This window comes from Saccopteryx leptura, chromosome 2 (genome assembly GCF_036850995.1).
Source record: "Saccopteryx leptura isolate mSacLep1 chromosome 2, mSacLep1_pri_phased_curated, whole genome shotgun sequence".
In the NCBI taxonomy this organism is placed as follows: domain Eukaryota; kingdom Metazoa; phylum Chordata; class Mammalia; order Chiroptera; family Emballonuridae; genus Saccopteryx; species Saccopteryx leptura.
Window position 1 is genome coordinate 77,491,586 of NC_089504.1, and position 27,511 is coordinate 77,519,096.

At 36.6% G+C, this 27,511-nt stretch overlaps 1 protein-coding gene across 7 annotated transcripts in view; it reads left to right on the forward strand.

The window, feature by feature from the left end:
* CNTLN (centlein) overlaps window positions 1-27,511 on the forward strand; it is a 360,970-nt gene that overhangs the window by 74,738 nt on the left and 258,721 nt on the right. For 6 of the 7 annotated variants that reach the window (XM_066368220.1, XM_066368223.1, XM_066368224.1 and 3 more), the window contains exons 4-5: window positions 13,036-13,170; window positions 13,770-13,949. The exons of the other annotated variant lie outside the window; for it this stretch is intronic. In XM_066368220.1, the coding sequence (XP_066224317.1) occupies window positions 13,036-13,170; window positions 13,770-13,949 (315 nt within the window). The remainder of the gene's footprint in view (window positions 1-13,035; window positions 13,171-13,769; window positions 13,950-27,511) is intronic. 7 annotated transcript variants of the gene reach the window in all.

Genomic DNA, 27,511 nt, shown 5'->3' on the forward strand with positions numbered 1-27,511 from the left:
ATGGAGCCTTGGTTGTGGGAGGGGAAGAGAGAGACAGAGAGGAAGGAGGGGAGAAGGGTGGAGAAGCAGATGGGCACTTATTCTGTGTGCCCTGACTGGGAATTGAACCTGGGACTTCCACATGCCGGTCTGATGCTTTACCACTGAGTAAACCAGCCAGGACCTGGTTTACTTTTTAAAAATTTTAAATTTACTTTTTAAAAATTTTAAATTTTTTTTATTATTATTATTTCTTTATGTGAGAAGAAGGGAGACAGACAGACCGTTGCAGGTGCTCTGACTGGGATCCACCCAGCAAGCCCACTAGGGGGGATATCCTGCCCTTCTAGGACCATCTGTTGGTCTGGCAACTGAGTTATTTTTACTGCCTGAGGCTGAGGCTCTATGGAGCCATCCTAAGCACCCAAACCATTCTAGCCATGGCTATTGGAAGAGAAGAAAGAGAAAGCGAGAGAAAGAAGGGGAGGGGTAGGAGTGAAGAAGCAGATGGCCTCTTTTCTGTGTGCCCTGACTGGGAACTGAACCTGGGACATCTTCACATGGGGCTTATGCTCTACCACTAAGGTAATTGGCCAGGGCCATCATTCACTCCTGAAACTTACAAATTTTCAAATGGTTTCATTTGTAAAAAAAATCAACAATAACTGGATGATTCTGTTTGATCTTTTGAGAGGTTTTTATTTTTTTTTTATTTTTATTTTTTTTATTTTTCTGAAGCTGGAAACGGGGAGAGACAGTCAGACAGACTTCTGCATGCGCCCGACCGGGATCCACCCGGCACGCCCACCAGGGGGCGACGCTCTGCCCACCAGGGGGCAATGCTCTGCCCTTCCAGGGCGTCACTCTGTTGCGACCAGAGCCACTCTAGCACCTGGGGCAGAGGCCAAGGAGCCATCCCCAGCGCCCGGGCCATCTCTGCTCCAATGGAGCCTCGCTGCGGGAGGGGAAGAGAGAGACAGAGAGGAAGGAGAGGGGGAGGGGTGGAGAAGCAGATGGGTGTTTCTCCTGTGTGCCCTGGCCGGGAATCGAACCCGGGACTTCTGCACGCCAGGCCGACGCTCTACCACTGAGCCAACCGGCCAGGGCCTGAGAGTTTGTATTTTTGAATTAGCACATTCTACCTTTTATGTATAATCAGTAAATTATACTAACATATATAACTTTATGTAATAAATATATAATATATTGACTATATAATTATTAATATATTGTTTTGTATGATTTATACAATCAGTATATTATCACTGCAAAAATCCATGTGGTTAGTGATTCCAGAAACCATTTTCAAGGTATAAACATCTTCAAAATAAAGGTAAAAGAAATTTATTGTAAGAATAGCTTATATCATGCTATAATATTTCAGTTCATTTTGTATCCAATTGCTTATAATGGGCTAAGTTATCTATAATTTTTTCTGGGTGAAAAGGAGTGTCTTTTTTAGCAACTATTCTCTTCTAGCTTTTGATTCTGTTTACCTTCCTTGCATGAGAACTTTGATCTTAGGCTGTTTATTGTTATAAATTTGCTTTATTAAATAACTAAAAGTGAAAGTTAAACTAGATAAAAGATTTAATTATTTTTTTATTTTCTGCATCTATATAAACTTTTGAAAATGGATTATAGATTCCTATTTGACATAAATTTGAAATTTGTACCTTTTGAATATTTTGTTCTTTATAATAAATATCATAATACTATAATGATGAAATTTTAGAAATAACTTTAGTCAATTTGTTGTGGAAAAAATAGTTGTATATATGACTAGCATATCAAACAATGTCAGATGTATATAGTCATGTGCCTACTGTGTTAATTAGGCTAGGCTAAGCTGTCAAATTGATACAAATATATGACTTATTATTTATTTTATTTTTTATTGATTTTAATTTATTGTGTTTACACAGATTCTAGTGTCACCTGAATGCATCCCCCCTCCCCCATATTCCCCTCAACATCTTCCTTGCCCCCCTCCTCATAGTACCCTTCCCCCTTCCCTTCAGGTTTATCCCATCCTATCATCCCCTTTCCCTCTGTCTTCTTTTTCCTCTGGTCCCTCTGATCTCTCCTCTGTCTCAATTTCGTTCCTCAGTTCACATTGTTCATTGGATTCCTCAAATGAGTGAAAGTGGCAAACCTTATCTGTACTCACATTTCATTGGGAAAAGCAAGTAATATAGACACCTCATGACTCAGGGTTTGAAAAAATGTTGATGTAGGCTTAGCAATCACTTTCTCATTTACAACTGTGTTCTACAGAGTAAAATAAATTTTGGCTCTGTTTTTGATATCCGTTAGCATTAAGTTTTAGGGCCATGATGGCGAATCTTTTTATAAAAACCGTCCACTTTTGCAGTGCTGGTCAACCTGGTCCCTCCTGCCCAATAGTGGGCAGTCCAGCTTTCATGGTGGGCCAATTGTAGCTTGGTTTGGTTGCTCCACTACCGCCCACCATGAAAGCTGGAACGGCCTACTTAGTGGGCGGGAGGGACCAGGTTGACCAGCACTGCAAAAGTGGGCAGATTTTATTAAAAGGTTCGCCATCACGGTTTTAGGGAATACTCAGTTCATCAGATATAGATACCTATAGCATACCATTTTAAAAATGTTAATATTTTTAAATGACAATGGATTTTCCCCTCTTTTTACTAAATTCTTATTTTACTTCTTCCTTTGTTAAATATTATTTAATTTACTGTTTGAGTAGAATTACTTACCTTATCTATAAAATATTTAATTCTCATTAGAGAAATTATTTGATTTTCAGGTATTAACCTGTTTTTTAGGCCCCTAGTTTCTTAGCTTACAATACATTTATTTTGGTGCAATGATGGTGATAACTTTCCACCAGCTATATTTTCAGTTTAGTTTAACAAAATATTGTATTAAATATATATACTATCTTGTGTTAATACTGTGGAAAATTCAGAATTATAATTCTTGGCTGTAATGATATTTTAAATGTCTTTGAGGAGTAGGGTGGAATCAAATAACCATACACTTGATTACAGGTTCTGTGAGAGTGGGGACTCCTGTGTACCCATTGACCCTTGTTTACCCGGCACCTAATATTTACCATATTGCCTAGCACATAATAGATGCTCATTGAATATTGTTGAATGTATGATATAAATTAAAAAGAACCAATATATGGTAAGTGCCATGAGGGAGTCATAAGCAGAATATTATAAAGATTCAAAGGAAGGATTGATCATGTTCTATGGAAACATCTTGAAGTACTGAAGTGGATTTTAATAGGTAGAGATTGTAGGAGGATGTGCCCAGGGTGATGTGCAAAATAAATGAAGGTAGGAGTATAAGGTATGTTTGGGTAATAATGAAGTTTACAGTTTGTTTCATAGATAACATATAAGAGTGTAGACTGAGATAAGACTAATGTTATTTTGTAGTTATATTAAGGAAAGGCCTAGGTTGCTTGAAAGAAAAAATTGGATTTACTGGAAGGCCAAAGCAGTCTATCTGGGTTTTTCATTAGGGACTTGAGTTAACTGAGCTGCAGTCTATGAAAATAAAAGAAAAGCAGAAAGTAGAATAATCTATTAGGAGTTTTCTTCATACTCTAAGAGTAATGACTTGAACCTGAACTATTAAGTTTGCAGGAATGAAAGGTATGTAAATTAGAACCACAGGACTTGACAGTAATTTGAAAGTGACTATTAGGTTTTTAGCCTGGAGAAATCAGAGAACAGTAGCTTTATTATCAGAAAAAGGGTTATTATCAGGAGTTACAATTTACTGTGAGGATTAAGGTTTTGATCTTCTTTTAGATAATTTGTATTTAAGTTATTGGTAGGAATTCCATTTAGAGATTTTTAGCAAACTGTTGAAAGCCTGGATCTGACCCTTGGGAGGGAGTTTTTTTTTAAGATGTAGATATTTAATGTTATAGTAAGAGGGCAGAGTTTAAACAGTGAGAATCCTGAGAATAGGATATTTGCTAATATTGTTAATGGGTGAAAGGAAGAGCAAATTGCAGTAAAAGAGATGAAATGACTTTTCAGGGAGAGAGAGAGAAGTATAATGTAGTATCTCATGAATTGAAAAAGCAGTTTTAAGAAGCAAAAGATGGTCAATGTTGTAAAGTGCTGCAAAAGTGTGATTTGTGAAAAAGATTAAATCGAGCAAATATGGCCTGACCAGGCAGTGGCGCAGTGGACAGAGTGTCAGACTGTGACACATAGGACCCAAGTTCGAAACCTCAAGGTCACGGGCTTGAGTGCAGCCTCATCCGACTTGCACACGGCCTCAACAGCTTGAGCACAGGGTTACTGGCTTGAGTATGGGATCATAGATAGGACCCCATAGTTGCTGGCTTGAGCCCAAGGTCACTGGCTTGAGCCAGGGGTCACTCGTTCTGCTGCAGCCCCCCCCCCCAGTCAAGGCACAGATGAGAAACCAATCAATGAACAACTAAGAAGCTACAATGAAGAATAGATAGATGCTTCTCATCTCTCTCCCTTCCTTTCTGTCTTTCTTTATCTGTCCCTCTCTCTGTCTCTGTCACACAAAAAATTCAGCAATAATGAAGTATTTAGTGATTTTAGAAAGCAACACAAGAATTAGCATATGACATTTTAAGAGATCACTTAATTCTAATAAAATAATGGAAAAGAATTAGGAATTTTGACATTGAAGAGAAAGAAGATTCTGTACTTTAAAAAATATTAGGCAAAATATTTAAAATTAATGGAAAAGGAAATAAAAAATACACAATGCTAGAGGGTTTGAGTTAGTAGAATTCTAGAGGAAGGTGGAGACTATGGGATTAAGAACATAAAAAGATTCATACATTCATTCTTACTTTTTCATCTCTTTGGTCACTCAGATTATATCTTTATTTTTTCTTAAACCATTATCTTTCTTCTAGCTTTCTTTTTATTAATTTGTTATATTTTGTTCATCCTTTTACATTGCATCTTTAGATGAATCTCTGTATGTAATATTTGATTGGGTTTTGTGTTTTAATTCAAATCTACACATCTTTACCTTTTTAAAGGTAAATTCATCTCATTTGGTTTTCTTGATGCAACATACTTATTTGGTGTTTGTACTCTGATTGACCTTATAATTTTGTTTTTAATGTTTCTTTGTTTTTAAAATTCGTTACAAGTCTTCTTTTTTTTGGTGTATGCTTTTGTGTGTATATGTGTGCATATACTCCCATGTTGATAATTTGGAAGCTTTAGAGCAGGGGTCCCCAAACTTTTTACACAGGGGGCCAGTTCACTGTCCCTCAGACCATTGTAGGGCCAGACTATAAAACAAACTATGAACAAATCCCTATGCACACTGCACATATCTTATTTTAAAGTAAAAAACCAAAACGGGAACAAATACAATATTTAAAATAAAGAACAAGTAAATTTAAATCATCAACAAACTGACCAGTATTTCAGTGGGAATGATGGGCCTGCTTTTGGCTAATGAGATGGTCAATGTCCCGTTCCATATTTGTCACTGCTAGCCGAAACAAGTGCTATGACGTGCTTCCGGAGCTGTGACGCGTGTGTCCTGTGTCACCGGAAGTAGTACTTTACGTGAGCGATGCTGCACTTTGCGTCGCTCTCACCACCAATGAAAGTGGTGCCCTTCTGGAAGTGCGGCGGGGGCCAGATAAATGGCCTTAGGGGGCTGCATGCGGCCCGCAGGCTGTAGTTTGGGGACCCCTGCTTTAGAGTCTATATTGTTCTTATGATTAAGTTTATTATTTATATGTTATATTAAATGCTATATCTCTTAGTTCTAACATAGTATGAAAAATCTAGAGAGTATCTCTCAAGGGCACCCTGGAAAAAAAATAAGAAAATTATCATACTTTTACTTTTTAGCCTTTCTTCTGCATTTTGAAGTAAACTTACAAAGTAAAATTAGAGGACTTCGTTTCCTGTTCTTAGCATTATTAGGTTGTGCCATATATATAAATGTATATACTGTCAAGATTTATAATGCCTATGGTCCTTCTCTCCTTTATTTTGTAGAATAAATTCTAAAGTAGAATAGATTGACTTATATTTGTTTTTCTCTTGCTCTATACCAAATTATCACAAACTAGTGCCTTAAAATAACGCATACATTTATTAAGTTGTTGTGAGTCAGGCAACTGGGCATTTAAGGTCCTCTGCTCAGGATATGATAAGTTTTTCTTTTTAATTTTTATTTATTGACTTTAGAGAGAGAGAGAAATATCAATTTGCTGTTCTACTCACGCCTGCATTCCCTGGTCGTTTCTTGCATGTGTCTTGACTGTGGATCAAACTTGCAACACTGGCATATTGGGAGGACACTAACCAACTGACCTACTGGGCTGGTGCTTAAGGTTGTTTTTGTTTTTTTAAATCAAGGGTTTGATTGGGCCATGTTCTCATCTAGGGGCTTAGTTTGGAGAGAATCTGCTGCTTCCAGGCTCATTCAGGTTGGTGGCAGAATCCATCTACTTGAAATTTTAAGACCAAAGTCCTAACTGGGACCAAAAGTTACATGGGGGTGATACAGAGAGAGACTGAGAGATATTGTGAGAGATAAATTGATTGATTTTAAGGCATTGACTCATGCAGTTATGGGCTGGCAAATCTGAATTCTGAAAGACAGGTTGGCTGGATGGGAGACACAGGGAAGAGTTGATGTTAGCACTTCGGAGGTGAAATTTCTTCTTCCTTAGAGAACAGTATTTTTCGGAAGGCCTTCAACTGATTGGATGAGGCCCAGTCACATTATGGAGCAGTTATCTGCTTTACTCAGAGTCCACTAATTTAAATGTTAATCACATCTAAACAACTACCTTCACAGCAACATGTGGAATGGTGTTTGATCAAAAACTGGAAACCATGGTTAATTTGGCACACAGTAAAAAGTACCAAAGTAAATTGGCCTTATATATGATCAGGTTAGGCAGTGTTTACTGTTTGTTGTAGCTGTAGGTGTCAGAGGCTAAATTCTGCTTTGGTGTCCTTTTTTATTTGGGTTTCTCTAGGGAGCGGTTCTCAACCTGTGGGTCGCGACCCCGGCGGGGGTCGAACGACCAAAACACAGGGGTCGCCTAAAGCCATCGGAAATACATATTTTATTTAAAAACCCACAGGTTGAGAACCGCTGCTCTAGGGACTTACTAATTGTCATCTGAGACACAGTGTTTTCAGTTATTATGTAGAAGCCCTATTGATGTAGTGGTGAGGTGTGAAGGGGCGGGAAAAGATTCTGTAGGTGCCATTAGGATGTGACCTTCACAAGTGCTGTTTGGTTTTGTACCCCTCAGAAGGGATAGGCAAGATAGAAGGTGTTGAAGTCGAGTATTTGACTTCCTCCAGGTTGATTAGTCTCTGGTAAAACCCGGTAGGCTTTGGTAAAATAGTTTCTCTAGAGGTCAGGCCTTCTTAAGAAGCAATGAATGCTTTGGACATACTTTAAAATGGCTATATTTTGCCTCTCCCAGTAGGAAACAGGAAAGTATTTTTCTCCAGTCTTAATTGTGTCAACCAGACAGGGTTCAAATATGTAAAACTCATGAAGGTGTGGGAACTCTCCTAAGACTGGGCCCGCCTGGACTTTAAAAAATAATTATTGACTGATTTTAGAGAGAGAGAGAGAGATTGATTTGTTGTTCCACTTATTTATGCATTCATTGGTTGATTTTTGTATGTGCCCTTATGGGAATTAAACCCACAACTCTGGTGTTTCTTGACAATACTCTAACCAATTGACCTACCTGGCTAGGGTCCTCCTGGACTTTTTAACTCTCAAACATTATCTGCACTGATTCTCCAGCAATTTGTTAATTATAGATTAGGGTTTTTTCTACTTTGGGACTGTTGTCATGAAGTCTTTGCTCCAGGATTTCTGCTCTGGTAAATTGTGATTTTCTGTATCTGCCTGTTTGACTCTTCAGGTTTGAGAACAGTAGTTTGCACTATGACCTCAATTCTCTGATAGATCTACACAGTTGTTGATTTTCAGTTTGTTCCCTTTTTTTTCATGTTCTGTGAACAGGAGCTATGACTTCTAAGTTCCTTACATGTTGGATTGGAAACCATTGTTTTCTTGTCCCCCTGAATAATATTGAATAGCTCTTAATTTTCAAAATTTGTATTCTATGAAATAGAGTAATAATTAAGAATGACAACTCCTTTAGCTTATAGAAGTCTTAAATTACTAGAAAGTTACACACACATTCTGTGTTTTTAGGTGGTGCATAACTACTTTCATAGAGGTGCAGTCTAATATGATAACATTTTATTGATAATAGTGTAAAAATTGTCATATAACTTCTTTTGGTAGGACTATGCTTTAACTTTTTCATTGTTAGTTATAAAATAGGTCACATAATAAATCCCCCTTCTAAAATTGCATTAGATAGCATTATTATGCTAATAACCTATATAATGTATTTAATTTGATGATAATTTTTCTATATTTCCCTGTTTCCTTACCTTCTTGGAAGCTCAAAAATAAGTTTTGATTCTCAATTATAGTTAATTCTCTTACCCCTTCTTCTTTCTCTATTTACCATTGTTTTAGTTGTGGTTTCATCATGTATCTTTTTTTTATTAAAACTTTCATGTCCATTTGAAAATAGGTCATATAAATAATATATATATTAACTATGCTCAAGTATTGCCTGATAGAGTTTTAGGTTTTTTGCTACTGCCCCGCCTTTTTTACTGCTTTTTATACTCACTATCATTTTCTTACTCTATAGACTTCTTTTGACCATAATGTAAATTATTCATTTCATGGCTTATTCATAATAGATTATTGTTGCAGACATACTTTCTCTTGTCACCCTTTTTGTTTTATGATTCCTCTAAGTTCTGTTTGCTATTTTAATATTAACTCAAGCCAGACCATTAAGAACGTGCTCTATCTAGAAAAGTTTTTTGAAAAAGTTTCATAGGGCTAAATTATAAAATAAATGGCAATTATAGATACTTGTGCTTTCATTATAGAAAGTAGATCATTGCAGGTATATTTTATTAGAAAAATATTTTGAATTATACAAAATTTTACAAATCTTTGAGGGCTTAATTTATTAACCCTCCTCTATTGGGAGTACATCTTTATCTAATTTATTACTCTAATGATTATGTAATATAATATCAAATTTATCAAACTAATTACCAGAATCTGATAGTTTTGGTTAACTAATTTCACACAATATTATGCTTTTTTATTTAAAGATTAATTTTACATGAATGAATTTATAATTCAGTGTCAATCTCATTCATCAACATTTACTAATCTTGTTTGGGAGCTAGTTTGAGTACATAGAGGAAACCTTAGCAGATTAGGTAATATGTTATGTGTCAAGTGAATAATGTAGCCAACACAGAAATTTAGAAATGGCCAAAATTACTGTGATATTTGGGAATGGCTCATGGAAGAGGTAGAAATTGAATCTGAAGAAGGATAAGACTTAGATGAGAAGAGAAAAATGAGCTATGAATTGTAGATTGGCCATATTTATGGATCTATTTTTGTGCTGTTTGATTGACGTCATTTTGATATGCTCCAGTAATTAAAATAGGAAACAGAAATGAAAACCATGTTTAGGTGTCATTTATATCTATTGGATTTGTAAAAAATCAAGTGTAAGAGTCAAAGGTTGCTACAGATGAGCAATTGAGAACTCTTGAAGTGCATCTAGCCCATGACTTAGTGATTTTACCTCTGAGTATATATAACTAGAGCAATGTTTTTCAAATTTTTATTAATATGATCCCAGTCAGAAAAAAATAAATTTTACTTCATGATCTAGTATGTACGCATGAAATAAAAGTTTTACATAATAACTATCCTTACTATGTATAATAAAAGTAAAAATATAACAATGTATATGTTAAATATAAATTTTAAAGTATTTACAAAAATTAGAAATTCTAAATTAAGCACTGCAAAAAATTTAGGAGATAGTTTATTTAATATAGTATGTCTGCTTCTTTCATAAGTATATTCTTGTAGGCATTTTATTTTTTGCTAAGAATTTGTGCATATCACTTTGATATTTTCTATTGTATTCTATACTACTTAAAAAAAAAGCTGATTGTGATGACTAAATTGACTTAATGGCTCATTACTAGATTATAATCTGTATTGAAAAATATCAGTTGGGCTAAAATTCTTCCTCATGTGTATCAGGAGACATACATGCCCAGGAGTATTCAAAAAGCAGCATTGCTTGCATACCCCCTTCCTCTAAAAGGGAAGCAACTGAAATATACACTGGTAAGAGATGGATAAATATATAATAGCATATTTACATAATGGAATAATATTACACTCCAATAATGACGAAACACGGGTACATCTATCAATTTGGATGAATTTGGGAATGTAATATATATTGAGCAAAAATAGCATTCCACAATATATGTAGTATGGATTAATTTATATAAACTTTAAAAATAAGCTAAACTGTACAATACATTACATAGGGATTGTATGTCTTCAGACTGTAAGGAAAAGCAAGAGAAGAGTGAGAACCAAAATTTCAGGACAGTGCTTACCCCTGTTAGAGGATCAGGGGACATACACGAGACTTCAGAGATAATGGTAAAGTTGTGCTTTTTACTTGGGTGGTTGTGGATACAGGGCTGCTTTTTTTTATTGTTTCTTAATACATTATACACTTATCACAGACTACTTTTGTATGTACAGTATATTGCATAATGATATTTAGGTCAGTGGAGGATTGCATATACTTCAGTGGTCCTATATGATTATAATGGAGCTGAAATATTCCTATTGCCTAGGAGTTTTGTTGTAGCTGTCATAATGTGGTAGCATAGCACATTACGTATTTCTGGTGATGCTTATGTAAGCACACCTACTGCACTGAAAACCATGTAAAAGTATAGCACGTACAGTTAGAGTAGTAGGTCGTACCATCTTAGTTTGTGTAAGTGCATCATGCAAAAACGAAACCACCTAATGATGTATTTTTTAGAACATATTTCCATTAAGAGGTCCATGACCTTATTTAGTGTTTAAAATACTTTTAAGTAGAAATAAAATAAAAACAATTAACATTATAGCTTTAAAAAATTAGAATATAGTAGATACCCTTGTTTTATTCTTTAAACTCACATTTTTCATCCTATCCCTGGATCTTACTTTATATTCATTCTCAGGTCCTTTGGAGAGTTTTTATTAGCAGTAAATATGGAGCACAAAATAAATTTAGATTTAGGGATCAGATGACATCAATGATAGAGATGAAATAAATAACAGGGGTTTCTATTAAATATGTTACATAATAAGAAAACAAGGTGTTTATATCTTGATGTGTCTGCTTCTTAGTTGACAGATAGATGGGACTTAAGGAAAGATGCTGTTAATAATGACTTGGAGGCTTTTTAAAAGTGTGTATAGCCAGATAATGGGTCTTAATAACTATTAGTTGCAAAAATGGATGGATTGACAAAAGTTGAAGTTTAAGACAAAAATAGTATCAGAATATGGATTTCAGTTTTATCATGTTAAAGTAGTAATAGCTACTCCAAGTGGAGGTGTTGTGCAGAAAGTTGAAAATGGAGGATTGGTGATTGTGAGAGAGTGAGGGCTAGATTATGGATTATATATTCTTTCAGACATAGATGAGACCATAAGCTAAGAGAATGGGCACATTTTCTGAGAGAAAAGCTCTGAGGAGAAAAATGTGAAACTGAGAATTGAGTCATGGATACAGCTTTCAATTAGGCATCATTTAGGTATCTCTAGCAGGTAAGAAGAATATTCAGTTAAACATCATGGCAGTATTAACATTCTGAGTATTCTATGGAGTAAGATATTTTTTTGATAAGAAAACAAACTTGCCATTTTCTTTTATTTTTATTTTTATTATTATTATTATTTTTGTTTAAGTGAGTGGATGGGAGATAGAGAAACAGACCCCCGCATGCGCCTCAGCTGGTATCCACCTGGCAGCCTCCATCTGGGGCAGGTTCTCTACTCATCTGGGGCCAAACTCACTACTGAGCTATTTTTACCATCTGAGGTGGAGGCTCCATGGAACCGTCCTCAGTGCACTTGAACCAGTCGAGCCATGGCAGTGGGAGAGGAAGCGGGAGAGAGAGATAGAGAAAGAAAGAGGATAGAGAGGGTCAGAGAAGCAGATGGCCACTTCTTCTCTGTTCCCTGACTGGGAATCAAACCCAGGAAATCTGCACACTGGGCCAATACTCTACCACTGAGCCAACTGGCCAAGGCCACCATTTTTAAAAAAAATTATTTATGCTTTCAAAAAACTGTGTTTTTCTGAAAAATATTTTCTTTCAAATGATACTCAGAACTGTAATGCTTATTTTAGCTGATATGGATTTTTCTTAATTAGAATGTTTTGTAGGCCCTGGCTGGTTGGCTCAGTGGTAGAGCGTCAGCCTGGCGTGCAGGAGTCCCGGGTTCGATTCCCGGCCAGGGCACACAGGAAAGGCGTCCATCTGCTTCTCCATCCACCCCCCCCCTCTCCTTCCTCTCTGTCTCTCTCTTCCCCTCCCGTAGCTGAGGCTCCATTGGAGCAAAGATGGCCCGGGAGCTGAGGATGGCTCTTTGGCCTCTGCCTCAGGCACTAGGATGGCTCTGGATGCAACAAAGTGACGCCCCAGAGGGGCAGAGCATCGCCCCCTGGTGGGCATGCCGGGTAGACCCCGTTCAGGCGCATGTGGGAGTCTGTCTGACTGCCTCCCCATTTCCAGCTTCAGAAAAATGCAAAAAAAAAAAAAAAAAAAAGAATGTTTTTTTAAATTTTGTTTTACTCTTATTACACACCTAAATCCCAAGTGTTTGCTTAGTGAATGTGGCTTAATATTTTGCATATCATTTTTTGTGTTCTTCATCTTAAACTAATAAATAGGTACCATACATGCACAGTTTATTTTAAAAGCTATGGGAATATCATAGGAAGGAAATTAGCATTGTTATTATGAAGTCTAGTTAATCTTTACATTTTAATTAAGATCTAAATCTTTTTAATAAAATAACATTTTATTAGAAATTTGGGTTCACAAATAACTATTTTTTCTTTTGTAGAGAGAATCAGGACTAAAACAGGACATAAATGACCTTGTAAAACGGAAGATTGCAGTAGATGAAGAAAATGCTTTCTTAAGGAAGGAATTCAATGACTTACAGAAGAAATTTAATGATAAAAGGCAAGAAGTTAAGGTGTGTTGACTTGTACATAGTTTTACAGTACTATTACTTTGAAGTCCTACATTAAGCTTTGTCAGCTTTTGTGGCACAGAAAGTGACAAGATTGGAGGAAAAATTGCCTTAGGCCCTGCTGTACCACACAGTTTTCTCACATGCAGAAACTCAGAAAGATGCTTTAAAGCTAACACTCCAAGCTTTATAACTTTCCGATAAATAGTTAATGATGGAAATGGGGCTAAGAAAGTAGGAGTGTGAATATGTGGCTTCTTGTAATTAGATTCTGATGGGACTGGCATTATTAATTGATAAAACCCAGGTCTGGGAGGATATGTCTGTGTGGGTCTCAAAAATAGCTGGGGACAGCATCAAAGGCAGCTTGATCAATTAATGGGCTCTTTGCAAATGTGTACTCATCAAAGCTGTCATCCAGTGAAAAAATATGACCCATCCACCTGCATGAAAAGAGGCCAATAAAAGTATGCAGGTGACCTTGGCTGTCAAATATAGAAGAAGCTGCTGTGAAGGTAAAACTGCACACAGTTTATATTTGCTGATTAGTTCTCACTATTTTATTTTGTTTTGTTTATCAGTCCTGTAATACTGTTTTGCAGGACACTAAAATGTGTGTTCAGAATAGGGAAGAGCAAAACAGACTGATTGTAAAAAATCTGGAAGAAGAAAATGAGAAATTAAGTACCCACTGTGCTGACCTGCTAAATGACCTGGAGAAACTGAGGAAGCAGGAAGCACATTGGAGAAAAGAAAAATGTAGCATTGATGCAAAAATAAAGGTATGCAGTGAGAATGGAATCCATGCTGTTATTTTGGCTCTAACTTCTTACAAGAAGTTTGTTATATGCTATTTTCTTTAAATAACAAGTTATATATTCAAATCCACCAGTGGGGACTGGCATTAATTTATATTCCTTCACTTAAGACCCACAGCTTTTTAAAAATTGATGTTGCAAAGCAGGAAACTGACTTCAAATGGTTATCTAAAATGTAATCATTAAAAAGTAAAGGATATTGCATTTTGAAATAAGACATGTTTTAAAAAAATATTTAGAATCATGAGTTTTTCCTTTTTTCAGTTAGGGCTTAAATTTATAAATATAGCTAGAATTTATTGTTATATAATTTAAGACTATTTTCAAGGCCTTTAAAAAATAAAATGTTAAAAAAAGCATGACAAAAATACTCGTGTTTTGAAGAAGGTGTTTACTTTGGCATAAGAGGGCCTATTCATAGCAATATTTTATTTTATAGAATATAAAAGTGCAAGCAATCTTCATAATCTTATACTCTTTTGATCAATATTGTTCAAAATAATACTTGTTTGGGTGACTTTCTCTGTCTTGGGAAAGGTTTTTGTTCATTTTCTTTTTCATCAAATTTCAGTTTTCTCTTTTCTATAGATTTTTGTTGAAAAAGCCAGAAATGGATTTTAATGTTAACAAATTATGATAGTTCCTTTATGTATGTGCACATAAAAAGAATATATAAATACATACATATATAGCTATTAAAATATAGTAGTTATGGATAAGTGTGTGTATTCTCATGTGTGCATGATTAAGTTAGAGGAGAAAGGATGTGTCTTTCTGAGTGTGTAATTCAATTCATTGCAGATATTTAAGGAAATACATTAAATCTGTTGGTGCACTATCAAGTAATGACTGAGCCATTTAGAGAATTGAGTTCCGATACTTTTCTTAATCTTTTATATCAATTCTGCTTCCCTAAAATCTTTAAGCAGTTTGGTAGTATGATAAGGGTAATTGGTGCTTCCTTGTTATTAATTTACAGCTACATGATTGTTTAATGATAATTTTCATTTCCATATTTGCCACTGAAATAATCCATTCTGTGATTGCTATGATTTTTAGTTCTGTGTCTTTTTTTCTATTGGGGTGTTTGTCTTATTAATTTGTAGGCGTACTTTATTCTGGATAGTAATGCTTTGTTATATATACTACCAACACCTTCTGTTGTATCAATCATGAATAAGGTGAATTGGACTTTCAAAAGTTTGTGAATTTTCATAGTCAATTTTATTATTTTCTTCTCTGTTATGCTTCAGGATTTTTTTTTTTTTTTGCTTCAGGATTCTTATATGCTAAAGTTTTCTTATCCCAAAGTCTTTATTTAGAATTCACTTTTGGGTGTGGTGTTCCACACCATTTACGTAATAGTTATTAATTTGTGATACAATCTCTTACATCTCCAAATTTCCATGTGTATGGGTTTGTTTTTAGACTTTCTATTATTTTTATGGTTTTAGATATTGTAGTTTTATAATTTGACCCATTATTTAATAGGGAAATCTAATTCTTCTTTTTCTTGTAATTCATGAGCCCCATATATATGCCTCTTCACTGTTTTTTTAATATTTAAGGATCATTTTATTAGTTTTACTCAAAAATTCTATTAGAAAGCAGATTAGAACTATACTAATTTTATAAATTAATGTTGGAAGAATTGTGATCCTACCATTTATGAATGTCAAATAAGGTTTGTAACTTTATTAAAATGTCATTGTCCACTTTTATTAGATTTATTCCTTGCTACTAAATTACTGTGAAAAGGATTGTCATCCCTTGTGATATTGCGGTTCACTTTTCACAGACACACTGTATTGAGGATTTTTAAATTGTATATATCTAATTTTGTATCATGGATTTTGTGCTATATCGTGGGATTTTGTGGTATATAGGTATTTTTATATTTATTATTTTAATTGTTTTTGCAATAAAATAAGCATTTTTTAGCCTAAAAAATTGAAAATAATATTAAAAATTATAAGGATAATAAGGTTTATAAAGCCTTAAAATATATATAAATAAAAAAATAAGCATAAGGTCACTACTTCTCAGATTTTCTCCTGTCCCTGGGGGTTCTGGAACCTAATCCCTGCAATAGATGAGGGACCACTATATTGATTTATGGTAAATAATATATTAATAATATTTTCAATTGGTTAATTATGGAATGCAAGAATGTTACTTTATTATTTTTTCTGGAGCTTCTTTTTTTTAAATGTTTTTATTTTTTTATTTTAGTGAGAGAAGGGGAGGCAGAGAGACAGACTTCCGCCTGCACCCTGACCAGTATCCACCCAACAAGCCCACTAGGGGTGATGCTCTGCCCATCTGGGGCCCTTGCGCCATTACAGTGGAGCCATTCTTTTAGTGCCTGAGGTGAGGCCACAGAGCCATCCTCAGTGCTGGAGTCCAACTCACTCAAGCCCAACTCACTCGAGCCAATTGAGCCATGGCTGCAGAAGGGGGAGAGAGAGAGAGAGAGAGAGAAAGAGAAAGATAAAGGGGAGAGGTAGAGAACCAGATGATCACTTATGTGTGCCCTCACCAGGAATCAAACCCAGGACTTCCACACACCGGGCTGATGCTCTACCACCAAGCCAACCAGCCAGGGCTATAGTGCTTCTTTTCAGCAGTTTATTCCAACTCTAGTTTCTAAAAATTTGTACATTTTCTGCATTTTTCTAAGTTATATTATTATATTGTGTCAATCAAGAATATAACTTTGTTTCTTTCCTCTCCAAATTAATAATTGGCATAGCATATAATTTACATATTTTGTATTTAATCCATTTAATTTTTACAGTCCAATAGTTTTAGTTTGTGCATAGTTGAGCAACTATTACCACAATTACTTTTAAATCATTTTCATCATCCCCAAAAGACACCCTGTAACTGTAAGCAGTCACTCCTCATTTACCCTTAGTAGATAACCACTAATCTACTTTACCTCTCTATAGATTTGTCTATTCTAAACGTTATATATAACTGAAATCATAGTATATGGTCTTTTGTGGCTGACTCTGTCACTTAATGTTTCCCGGATTTATCCATGTTGTAGCATGTATAAGTGCTCCAGTTCCTTTTTATTGTTGGTTAATATTCCATTTTATAGATAATCCTACATTTTATGACAGTAGATGGACATTTATATTTTGAAAAATGCTGCTATGAACATTTGTGTACCAGGCTCTATACATACATACATATATCTTCATTTTCCTTAGGTACATATCAAGAAGTAAGATTACAATGATAAGTATTTGTGTGTTGTTGACAGTCTCAGGGTTCAGGAGAATTTATAAGCTTGCTTTTTAAAAGCAGATAGCATATGAACTGTTTCTTGAAATTTTTGGAGTAAAAAGGAAGCAGTGACTTTTTAGTTCCATTACTTCAACCTGTATCCACTTGTTATTTATACCTTACACACTGTACAGTTGGTGTTAATTAAAATGTTTATTAATACAGATGTTAAAAAGAAGCAGCTGCATCATTTTACATGCTGAACAGCAGTATGTGTTGGTTCTGATTTCTCTGTCCTCATCAACATTCGTTGACTTATTTTTCTTTTTGATTATAGCCATCCTTGTGGATGCAAAGTGGTTTCTTATTGGGTTTTAATTTGTATTTCTCTAAGGCTAATACTGTTAAGCATCTTTTCATGTGTTATTGGCCATTTGTATGTCTTTGAAGAAAGGTTTATTCTTTTGTATATCTTCTGGATACAAGTCTCTTTTCAGCTGTATAATATAAAATTATTTTCTTCAGTCCTCTTAGTTGTTTCTTTCTTCTGTAATGGTGTTTTATTTTATTTTATTTTTTATTTTTATTAATTTTTTTTATTTTTCTGTAGCTGGAAATGGGGAGAGACAGTCAGACAGACTCCCGCATGCGCCCTACCGGGATCCACCTGGCACGCCCACCAGGGGCGAAGCTCTGCCCACCAGGGGGCGATGCTCTGCCCCTCCGGGGCATCGCTCTGCCGTGACCAGAGCCACTCTAGCGCCTGGGGCAGAGGCCAAGGAGCCATCCCCTGCGCCCGGGCCATCTTTGCTCCAATGGAGCCTTGGCTGCAGGAGGGGAAGAGAGAGACAGAGAGGAAGGGGGGGGTGGAGAAGCAAATGGGTGCTTCTCCTATGTGCCCTGGCCAGGAATTGAACCCGGGTCCCCTGCACACCAGGCCGACACTCTACCGCTGAGCTGTAATGGTGTTATTTGAAGCACAAAATTTTTAAACTTTGCTGATATTGAATTTATTTAATTGTCTGTGCTTTATATGTCATATCAGAGAAACCATTGCCTAATCAAAGATCATAAAAATCGGCACCTATACTTTTTTCTAATAGTTCTATTTCTTACTTTTAGTTCTTTGATCTATTTTGAGTTAATTTTTTAATATAATGTTTGATAGGAATTCAACTTTATTCTTTTACATGTATTTTTCAGTTGTTTCAGCACTACTCATTGAAAAAGACTAGTGTTCTGCCACTGAATTTGTCTTGATATTTTATGTGATATCCATTGACTGTAAATATAAGTTTTTATTTTTGGACCTCATTCTGCTCCTTTGATTTATACATTTATTCTCATGTCTCTGCCACACTAAGTATTGTAGAATTGTAGTAAGTTTTGCAATTAGGATGTGTTTATCCTCCAAATTTATTGGGGGTTTTTTTGTTGTTGTTTTTATTTTTTGTATTTTTCTGAAGTTGGAAACTGGGATGCAGTCAGACAGACTCCTGCATGCGCCTGACCGGGATCCACCCAGTATGCCCACCAGAGGGCGATGCTCTGCCCATCTGGGGCGTTGCTCTGTTGTAACCAGAGCCATTCTAGCGCCTGAGGCAGAGGCCATGGAGCCATCTTCTGCGCCTGGGCCAACTTTGCTCCAATGGAGCCTCGGCTGCGGGAGGTGAAGAGAGAGACAGAGAGGAAGGAGAGGGGGAGGGGTGGAGAAGCAGATGGGTGCTTCATCTGTGTGCCCTGGCCAGGAATCGAACCTGGAACTCCTGCACGCCAGGCCGACGCTCTACCACTAAGCCAACTAGCTAGGGCCTCTTCTGGTTTTTTAAGATTGTCTATTCTGGGTCTCTTTCATTTCCATATAAATTTTAGAATCAGCTTTTCTCTTTCTTGAAAATAAAAAAGCAAGCTGAAATTACTTTGTTAAAGATTGCATCTAATCAGATGATCAATTTTGGGAGAATTACCATTAACAATATCATATCTCCTGATCCATGAACAAGGGATAGTTCATTTAGGCCTTTCTTTCACTGGTGTTTTGTAGTTTTCAGAGTATAACCTTCCACTTTTTTGGGATTTATATTTCTAAATATTTAATTATTTATGCTATTCTAAGTGTAGGTGTTTCTTAATTTTTTAAAAAGATAGTTTGTTTTTAATGTATAGATACATAATTACTTTTTGTATATTTATCTTGTAACCTGAAACCTTGCTAAACAAGTAGATTCCTTATTTCTACATATAAGATTATGTCATCTTCAAGTAAAAATAGTTTTATTTCTCCCTTTTAATCTGGATGCTTTTAAATCTCATTTTGTTGCCTGATATCCTTGCTAGAAAGTCTAGTACAAAGTTGAATAGAAAACGAGTGAATATCAATGTTTTGTTACTGATCTCAGGGGGAAAGGATTCATTCTTTGATCATTGAGTATTTTAGCTCTGAGTTTTTTGTTGATGTACTTTATGAGATTGAGAAAGTTACTCACTATTACTAGTTTGTTGAGATTTTTTTTAATTATGAAGGGGTGTTGCATTTTGGCAAATGCGTTTCCTGCATTTATTGAAAGGATTATATGGTTTTTGTTATTTATTCTGTCAGTATGGTGTATTACATTATTTGATTGATCTCAACACACTATTGACAGTTTTAGATAGATCACCAAATGGAAAATAATAAAGAAATATTGGTCTTAAATGACACACTAGACTAAATATACATAATAGACATTTACAGGACATTTTATCCCAGAATATCAGATTATATATGCATTTTTCCAGTGTGCATGGAACATTCTAAAGGAAAGACCATATGTTGGTCTATAAAACTAACATCAACAAATTCAAGAAAATTGAAATTATACCAAGCATATTCTTTGACCATAAGGCTTTGAAATTAGAATTCAGCTGTACAAAGGAACTAAAGAAACCCACAAGAATGTGCAAATTTAAAAACATACTTTAAAAAAAATCACAGGATCTAAGAAAAAATGAAAGCAGAGATCAAAAGATACATGCAGATAAATGAGAATGACAGCATGACATATCAAAACTTTTGGGATGTAGAAAAGCCATAATAAGAGGGAAGTTTATATTATTACAGGTTTATATTCAGAAAAAAGAGAGATCCCAAGTAAACAACCTAACATCACATAAGAAAAACGAGAAAAAGAAGAACAAAGGCAACCCAAAGTTAGCAGAACAAAGGAAATAGTAAAAATTAGAGGAGAACTAAATGAAATCGAGAACAAAGAACCTATCGAAAAAAGTAATACAACAAAAAGCTGGTTCTTTGAAAAGATCAATCAAATCGACGAACCACTGGCTAGACTCACTAAATAAAAAAAGAGAAAAAAGTCATATGAACAAAATCCAAAATGAAAAAGGAGAAATTACCAGACATAGCTATACAAAGGATCATACTAGAATACTATGAAAGATTATATGCCACCAAATTTGACAATCTAGGAGAAATGGATAAGTTCCTAGGACTATACAATCTTCCTAGCCTGTGTCACAAAGAAGTGGAAAACCTAAATATACCCAGAAGCAGGGCTGAAATAGAAACAACTATCACAAACCTCCCTCAAAATAAAAATCCAGGACCCGATGGCTATGCTAGTGAATTCTACCAAATATTCAAAGACTTGGTACCTCTCCTTCTTAAAGTGTTCCAAATAATAAAAATAAAATAAGCAATACTCCAGAAAACATATTATGAGGCCAACATAACCCTGAAACCAAAACCTGACAAAGACAACACAAAAAAATAAAACTACAGACCAATATATCTAATGAATACAAATGCAAAAATCCTGAACAAAATATTAGCAAATTGAATACAACAGTACATTATAAAAATAATACTTGTATATAGAAAACTCCAAAGACTCTTCCAAAAAACTATTTTAAACAATCAACCAATATAGTAAAGTCACAGGATACAAAATCAATATACAAAAGTCAATTGCTTTCCTATATGCCAGTGGTGAAACTTTGGAAAATGAACTAAACCCCCCCCCCCCACAATTACTTTTAAAATTGCAATACAAAACAAAAATCCTAAAATCAGCTCAAAGACTAGAATTATATGCCATTATCATGGCTTTTCAGCACTTGCCATATCCCCCCTTTAATCGATATACAGACAGCAAATATTTATTTATGGTGTTTCCACTATAAAGACTGCGGTCTTAGGGACAAATGCTGATGAACTATTTCAGCACTTCCTCCTTTTTCAAAGACTTGTATGTCAACATAGAGCTCCATGTTTTATAGGACATACTTGAGCTTACTCCATGCTCCCTGGAGCTTTAGCACAAGGGAATGCCCTTGTTGATCAAGCTACCCAAAAGAAAATTATTTGGAGCAACCATGACAGATCGAGCAATTCAGTCTCATACTATTCATCACCAGAACGCTGCAGCCCTGTGTAAATAGTTTCAACTTTCTCTGGAAGCTGCACCACAGATTGGGAAATCCTGTCCAAGGAGTCCTATACTACAATCTGTCCCTTAATTTGGAGTTAACCCTCAAGGACCTCTACCAGGACAACTTTGGCAAATGGATGTTACTCATATACCTTCATTTGGCAAACAGTCCTATGTCCACGTTACAGTGGATGCTTATTCTGGATTTATAGTAACCTCTGTCAGAACAGGAGAGCTGCTAAGCATGTTATAGCTCATTGTCTGTATGCATTGTTCTGTTATTGGATTTCCTAAACTGGTTAATCTGACAATGCTCCTGTATATGGAGCAAAAGCATTTACTGTATTTTGTCAAACCTTTCGAATTATGTGTAAATCTTTAAAGTCAAGGTATTATTAAAGTGTACCCAGCAAATATTTTAAGGTCAATTTAAAAAAATTTAAAAGGGGGGAGTCATATCCTGGAACTCCTACGGGTCTACCATACCATGCTTGTTTCTTAAAAATTTTTAAATTTCTTTTGAATGCTGATGAACAGGAGACGCCAAATCTTTTTCTCCTGCAAACTACTACCTTCTTTATCTTTATTAGATCCAGCTAATAACACTGTTTTGTCTTTTTCCAAATAGCCCCAGATATATGGAAAAGATTTATATAGGCGGATGGGGATCCTCAAACCCCTCAGCAAGATCTTCTGAGCATGGCTTTTAAGATACCAATAGGCAGCCCTGGCCGGTTGGCTCAGCGGTAGAGCGTCGGCCTAGCGTGCGGAGGACCCGGGTTCGATTCCCGGCCAGGGCACACAGGAGAAGCGCGCATTTGCTTCTCCACCCCTCCGCCGCGCTTTCCTCTCTGTCTCTCTCTTCCCCTCCCGCAGCCAAGGCTCCATTGGAGCAAAGATGGCCTGGGCGCTGGGGATGGCTCTGTGGCCTCTGCCTCAGGCGCTAGAGTGGCTCTGGTCGCAACATGGCGACGCGCAGGATGTGCAGAGCATCGCCCCCTGGTGGGCAGAGCGTTGCCCCTGGTGGGCGTGCCGGGTGGATCCCGGTCGGGCGCATGCGGGAGTCTGTCTGACTATCTCTCCCTGTTTCCAGCTTCAGAAAAATGAAAAAAAAAAAAAAAAAAAAAAAGATACCAATAGGCAGAAAAAGCCCAATAGAGATCAGGGGAACTACCAGCTTTTAGGATACACCCTTAAAGGCTCCAACACCCCACCAAAGGAGTCTCATAGGATGCCATCTGGGTCCTGCTTCAATAGTGGAAAGGAAGGTTATTGAGCTAAAGCCTGCCAGACTTACATGCCTCTGCTGTGAGGAAACAGGGACACTGGAAGGTAGGCTTCCCCCTCGCTCCTCTAAGAGAGGGTTCAGTCTCTTCCAAGCCCTGCTCCAGCCACCTATGACCTAACCTTGCCCAGAATGCTGGGGTTTGCCACTGAAGGCTGAAGGTGCCCAGGGCCGTCGGCCCCATCTACGACACTGTGGACGAGCCTAGGGTATTTCTTCCAAGAAGCAGGTAAACTGATCTTATTTGCACAAGGGCCACTTAACTATGTCTTGCCTGAATAGTCAAGTTTTTTATTCTTCCCTCGAAGATCTCTGTTGTGGGTGTTGATAGTCCTATTTTCTGCTGCTTTGTTTAATATATAGTGTTTCCTTTATTCCTCCTACCTCAATGCCCCACTCATAGTTCAGGCTGGGACCTACTCCTAATTTAGAGCTCTCTTTCCCCCTTTTGCCAACTTCTATTATGAATCTACCTTTGCCACCCAGCTTAGTGTATCCCAAGGTTCTCTTTACCAAGCCACAGTCGCAGAGCTCCAGGGAAAAGCAACCTAGTCTCATCTCTCCAGGCAGAGGAGAACAGAAGCTCCATCTCCACACATGCTGCAGATGGCTTTTCCATTCTACCTGAATCATTACCACCTAGAAGCAGCGGTCATTGGGACTTGGACGTGAGCTGCAAAGTATAGAATGGTGACAACAATTCCAGTGCCATGTGGACTTTTCCTGGACTCCTGCTCCTTGTGACAGTTCCTAACAGACTGAACTGTGGTTGGGTTGCATTTATCAGGGACTTGGCATGGTTTTGGGGGCCTACTTGGACTTGGTGAACTTGTTAAGGACACTACTCTTTTATGGATTCTTGCGGTATTGGCCAAGAGTTTGCTTAAAGGCTTTAATCACTGTAAAAAAAAAAAAGAAGACTGGATAAAGAAGATGTGGCACATATACACCATGGTATACTATTCAGCTATAAGAAATGATGACATCGGATCACTTACAACAAAATGGTGGGATCTTGATAACATTATATGGAGTGAAATAAGTAAATCAGAAAAAAACAAGAACTGTAGGATTCCACACATTGGTGGGACATAAAAACGAGACTGCCCTGGCTGGTTGGCTCAGCAGTAGAGCGTCGGCCTAGCGTGCGGAGGACCCGGGTTCGGTTCCCGGCCAGGGCACACAGGAGAAGCGCCCATTTGCTTCTCCACCTCTCCGCCGCGCTTTCCTCTCTGTCTCTCTCTTCCCCTCCCGCAGCCAAGGCTCCATTGGAGCAAAAATGGCCCGGGTGCTGGGGATGGCTCTGTGGCCTCTGCCTCAGGCGCTAGAGTGGCTCTGGTCGCAACATGGCGACGCCCAGGATGGGCAGAGCGTCGCCCCATGGTGGGCGTGCTGGGTGGATCCCGGTCGGGCGCATGCGGGAGTCTGTCTGACTGTCTCTCCCTGTTTCCAGCTTCAGAAAAAAAAAAAAAAATGAGACTAAGAGACATGGACAGGAGTGTGGTGGATATGGGGGGGGGCAGGGGGAGGGAAGGAGGGAGAGGGGGAGGAGGACAGGGAGGGGCACAAAGAAAACTAGATAGAAGGTGACAGAGGACAATCTGACTTTGGGTGATGGGTATGCAACATAATTGAATGACAAGATAACCTGGACATGTTTTCTTTGACTATATGTACCCTGATTTATTGATGTCACCCCATTAAAATTAATAAAAATTTATTTATTAAAAAACAAAAAAACCCAAAAATCCTAGGAATAAACTTAGCAACGATGGAAGGACTTATATACTTAAAACTAAATAATATTATTGAAAGAAATTGAAAAAGACACAATGAAATAGAAAAATATTCCATGTTCATGGATTGGAATAATCAACATAGTTGAAATGGCAATATTACACAAAACAGTATACAAATTTAATACAATTCCTGTTAAAATCCCAATGCTATTTAAAAAATTTTTTTTCTAGATTTTATTCATTTTTAGAGAGACAGGAGAGAGAGAGTGAAAGAGAGAGAAGAGGGATGAGCAGGAAGCATCAACTTCCTTATGTCCCTTGACTAGGCAAGGCCAGGGTTTTGAAATGCTGACCTCAGCATTCCAGGTCGATGCTTTATCCACTGCGCCACCAAAGGTCAGGCCAAGCCCAATACCATTTTTAAAGAAATAGAACAAAAAATCACCAGGTTTGTATGAAACAGTAAAAAATCCCAAATAGCCAAAGCCATCCAGAGGGAAAAAAGTGAATCGGTATCACACTATTTGACTTCAGATTATACTGTAGAGCCACCATAGTCAAAATAGCCTGGTATTGGCATAAAAACAGACATACAGATCAATGGAAAAGAATTGAAAGCCCAGAAATAAAACCACATAAAAATGGACAAATAATCTTTGACAAAGGAGCCAAAAAGACGCAATGGAGGAAAGAAAGCCTCTTTAATAAATGGTGCTGGGAAAATTGTAAAGCCACATGCAAACAAGTGAAACTTGACTACAGTTTTTTCTTCTGCACAAAAATTAGTGCAAAATGGATCAAAGACCTAAACATAAGATCTAAAACAATAAGTTACATAGGAGAAAACATAGGTACTAAATTCATGGACCTTGGCTATAGAGAACAATTTATAAATTTGACCCCAAAGGCAAGGGAAGTAAAGGCAAAAATGCCATATTTTTCACTCCATAGATGCATCTAGGGTTTTAAGGAGGAAAATAAGAAAAAAATATTTTGAACCAAATGGTGTGTTAAAAATATTTAATAAAATATACCACAATAAATTTTCAACAATGTAAACTCAACAGCAGTATTAACAACCATTAGCACTGTTATTAACAAATGAGAAGAGACATTAATGATCAAATACTCTTCTAGTTGTCCAGGAACCTGCAGCAGCTAAAAAAAAAAAAAGAACATTCACTCTATAAAACACACGGGCATTTTCCCATCCACTTTTGGGGGGAAAAAATTGCGTCTTATGGAGCAAAAAATACGGTAAATGAATGGGACTATATAAAACTAAAAAGCTTCTGCACAGCAAAAGAAACTGACAATAAAACAAATAAGTAACCAACTAAATGAGAGATGATATGTGTAAACAGTTCCAATAAGGGGTTAATATCTAAACTTTATAAAGAACTCACAAAGCTCAGCAACAAAGAAGCAAACAATCAAATTAAAAAAATAGGAAGAGGACCTGAACTAGCACTTCTCCCAAGAAGACATACAAATGGCCAACAGATATATGAAGAGATGCTCATCTTTGCTGGCTATTTGAGAAATGCAAATTAACACTACAATGAGATACTACCTCACACCTGTTAGATCGGCAAGGCAGGTAATAACAAGTGTTGGAGAGGCTGTGAAGCATAAGGAATCCTCCTTCACTGCTAATGGGAATGTAAACTGGTATAGCTATTATAAGACAAAGTATGGTGGTTCCTCAACAAATTAAGAATAGAATTACCATATGACCTAGCAATCCTTCTACTGAGTATCTATCCAAATACTCGGAAACATTGGTCTACAAAGATACATGCACCTCCGCATTCATCCCAGCATTATTCATAGTGGCCAAGACATGGAAACAACCAATGTGTCCCTTGATAGAGGATTGTATAAATAAGGTATGGTACATCTGTACAATGGACTACTTCTCAGCCATAAGAAATGATGACCTACTGACATTTATGACAACATGGATGGACCTTGAGAACATTATACTGAGTGAATTAAGTAAATCAGAAAAAGATAAGAACTATGATTTCACACATAAGTGGGATGTAAAACTGAGACTCATGGCCATGGATAAAAGTGAAATGGTTACCAGAGGGAGGGGGGGTGCAGGGAGGGAAGTAAAAAGGAACGACTACCAGTGGTAATCAACCTGGTCCCAACCGCCCACTAGTGGGCATTCCAGCTTTCATGGTGGGCGGAGCAACCAAAGTATAAATAAAAAGATAGATTTAATGATAGTAAGTTGTTTTATAAAGATTTATTCTGCCAAACAGTGAAAATTCAACATAAAGTACTTGGTAAATAATTATTATTATATGCTTTAACTTGCTGTAACTCTGCTTTATAAACTTTATAAAGTAATGTTACTTCCCTACTTTATAAATCACCATTACTGTGGAACCGGTGGGTGATTAGAAAATTTTACTACTAACAAAAATACAAAAGTGGGCAGTAGGTATAAAAAGGTTTACTACCCCTGGACTGGACTGTGATGGAAAATGATTTGACTTTGGGTAATTAGGTAGGCAATATAGATCAAATGCATAGAAATGTTTACCTGAAACCTATGTACTCTTATTGATCAATGTCACCCTGTTAAATTTAATTTTCTAAATAAAAATTTTTAAAAAGTTTGCATTATGCCAGTTGACTTTTCTAAAAGACCTACATTAATCTGGTATTTGCTCTTTTCATAGAAGTGAAAATCTTTTTTGAATTTTTTAGTGAAAATAGGTACTAATGTAGGTCTTTCAAAAAACAAACTGGCATAATGTGAACTTTTAAAAAGCTGAAAGCCCTGGCCGGTTGGCTCAGTGGTAGAGCGTCGGCCCGGCGCGTAGG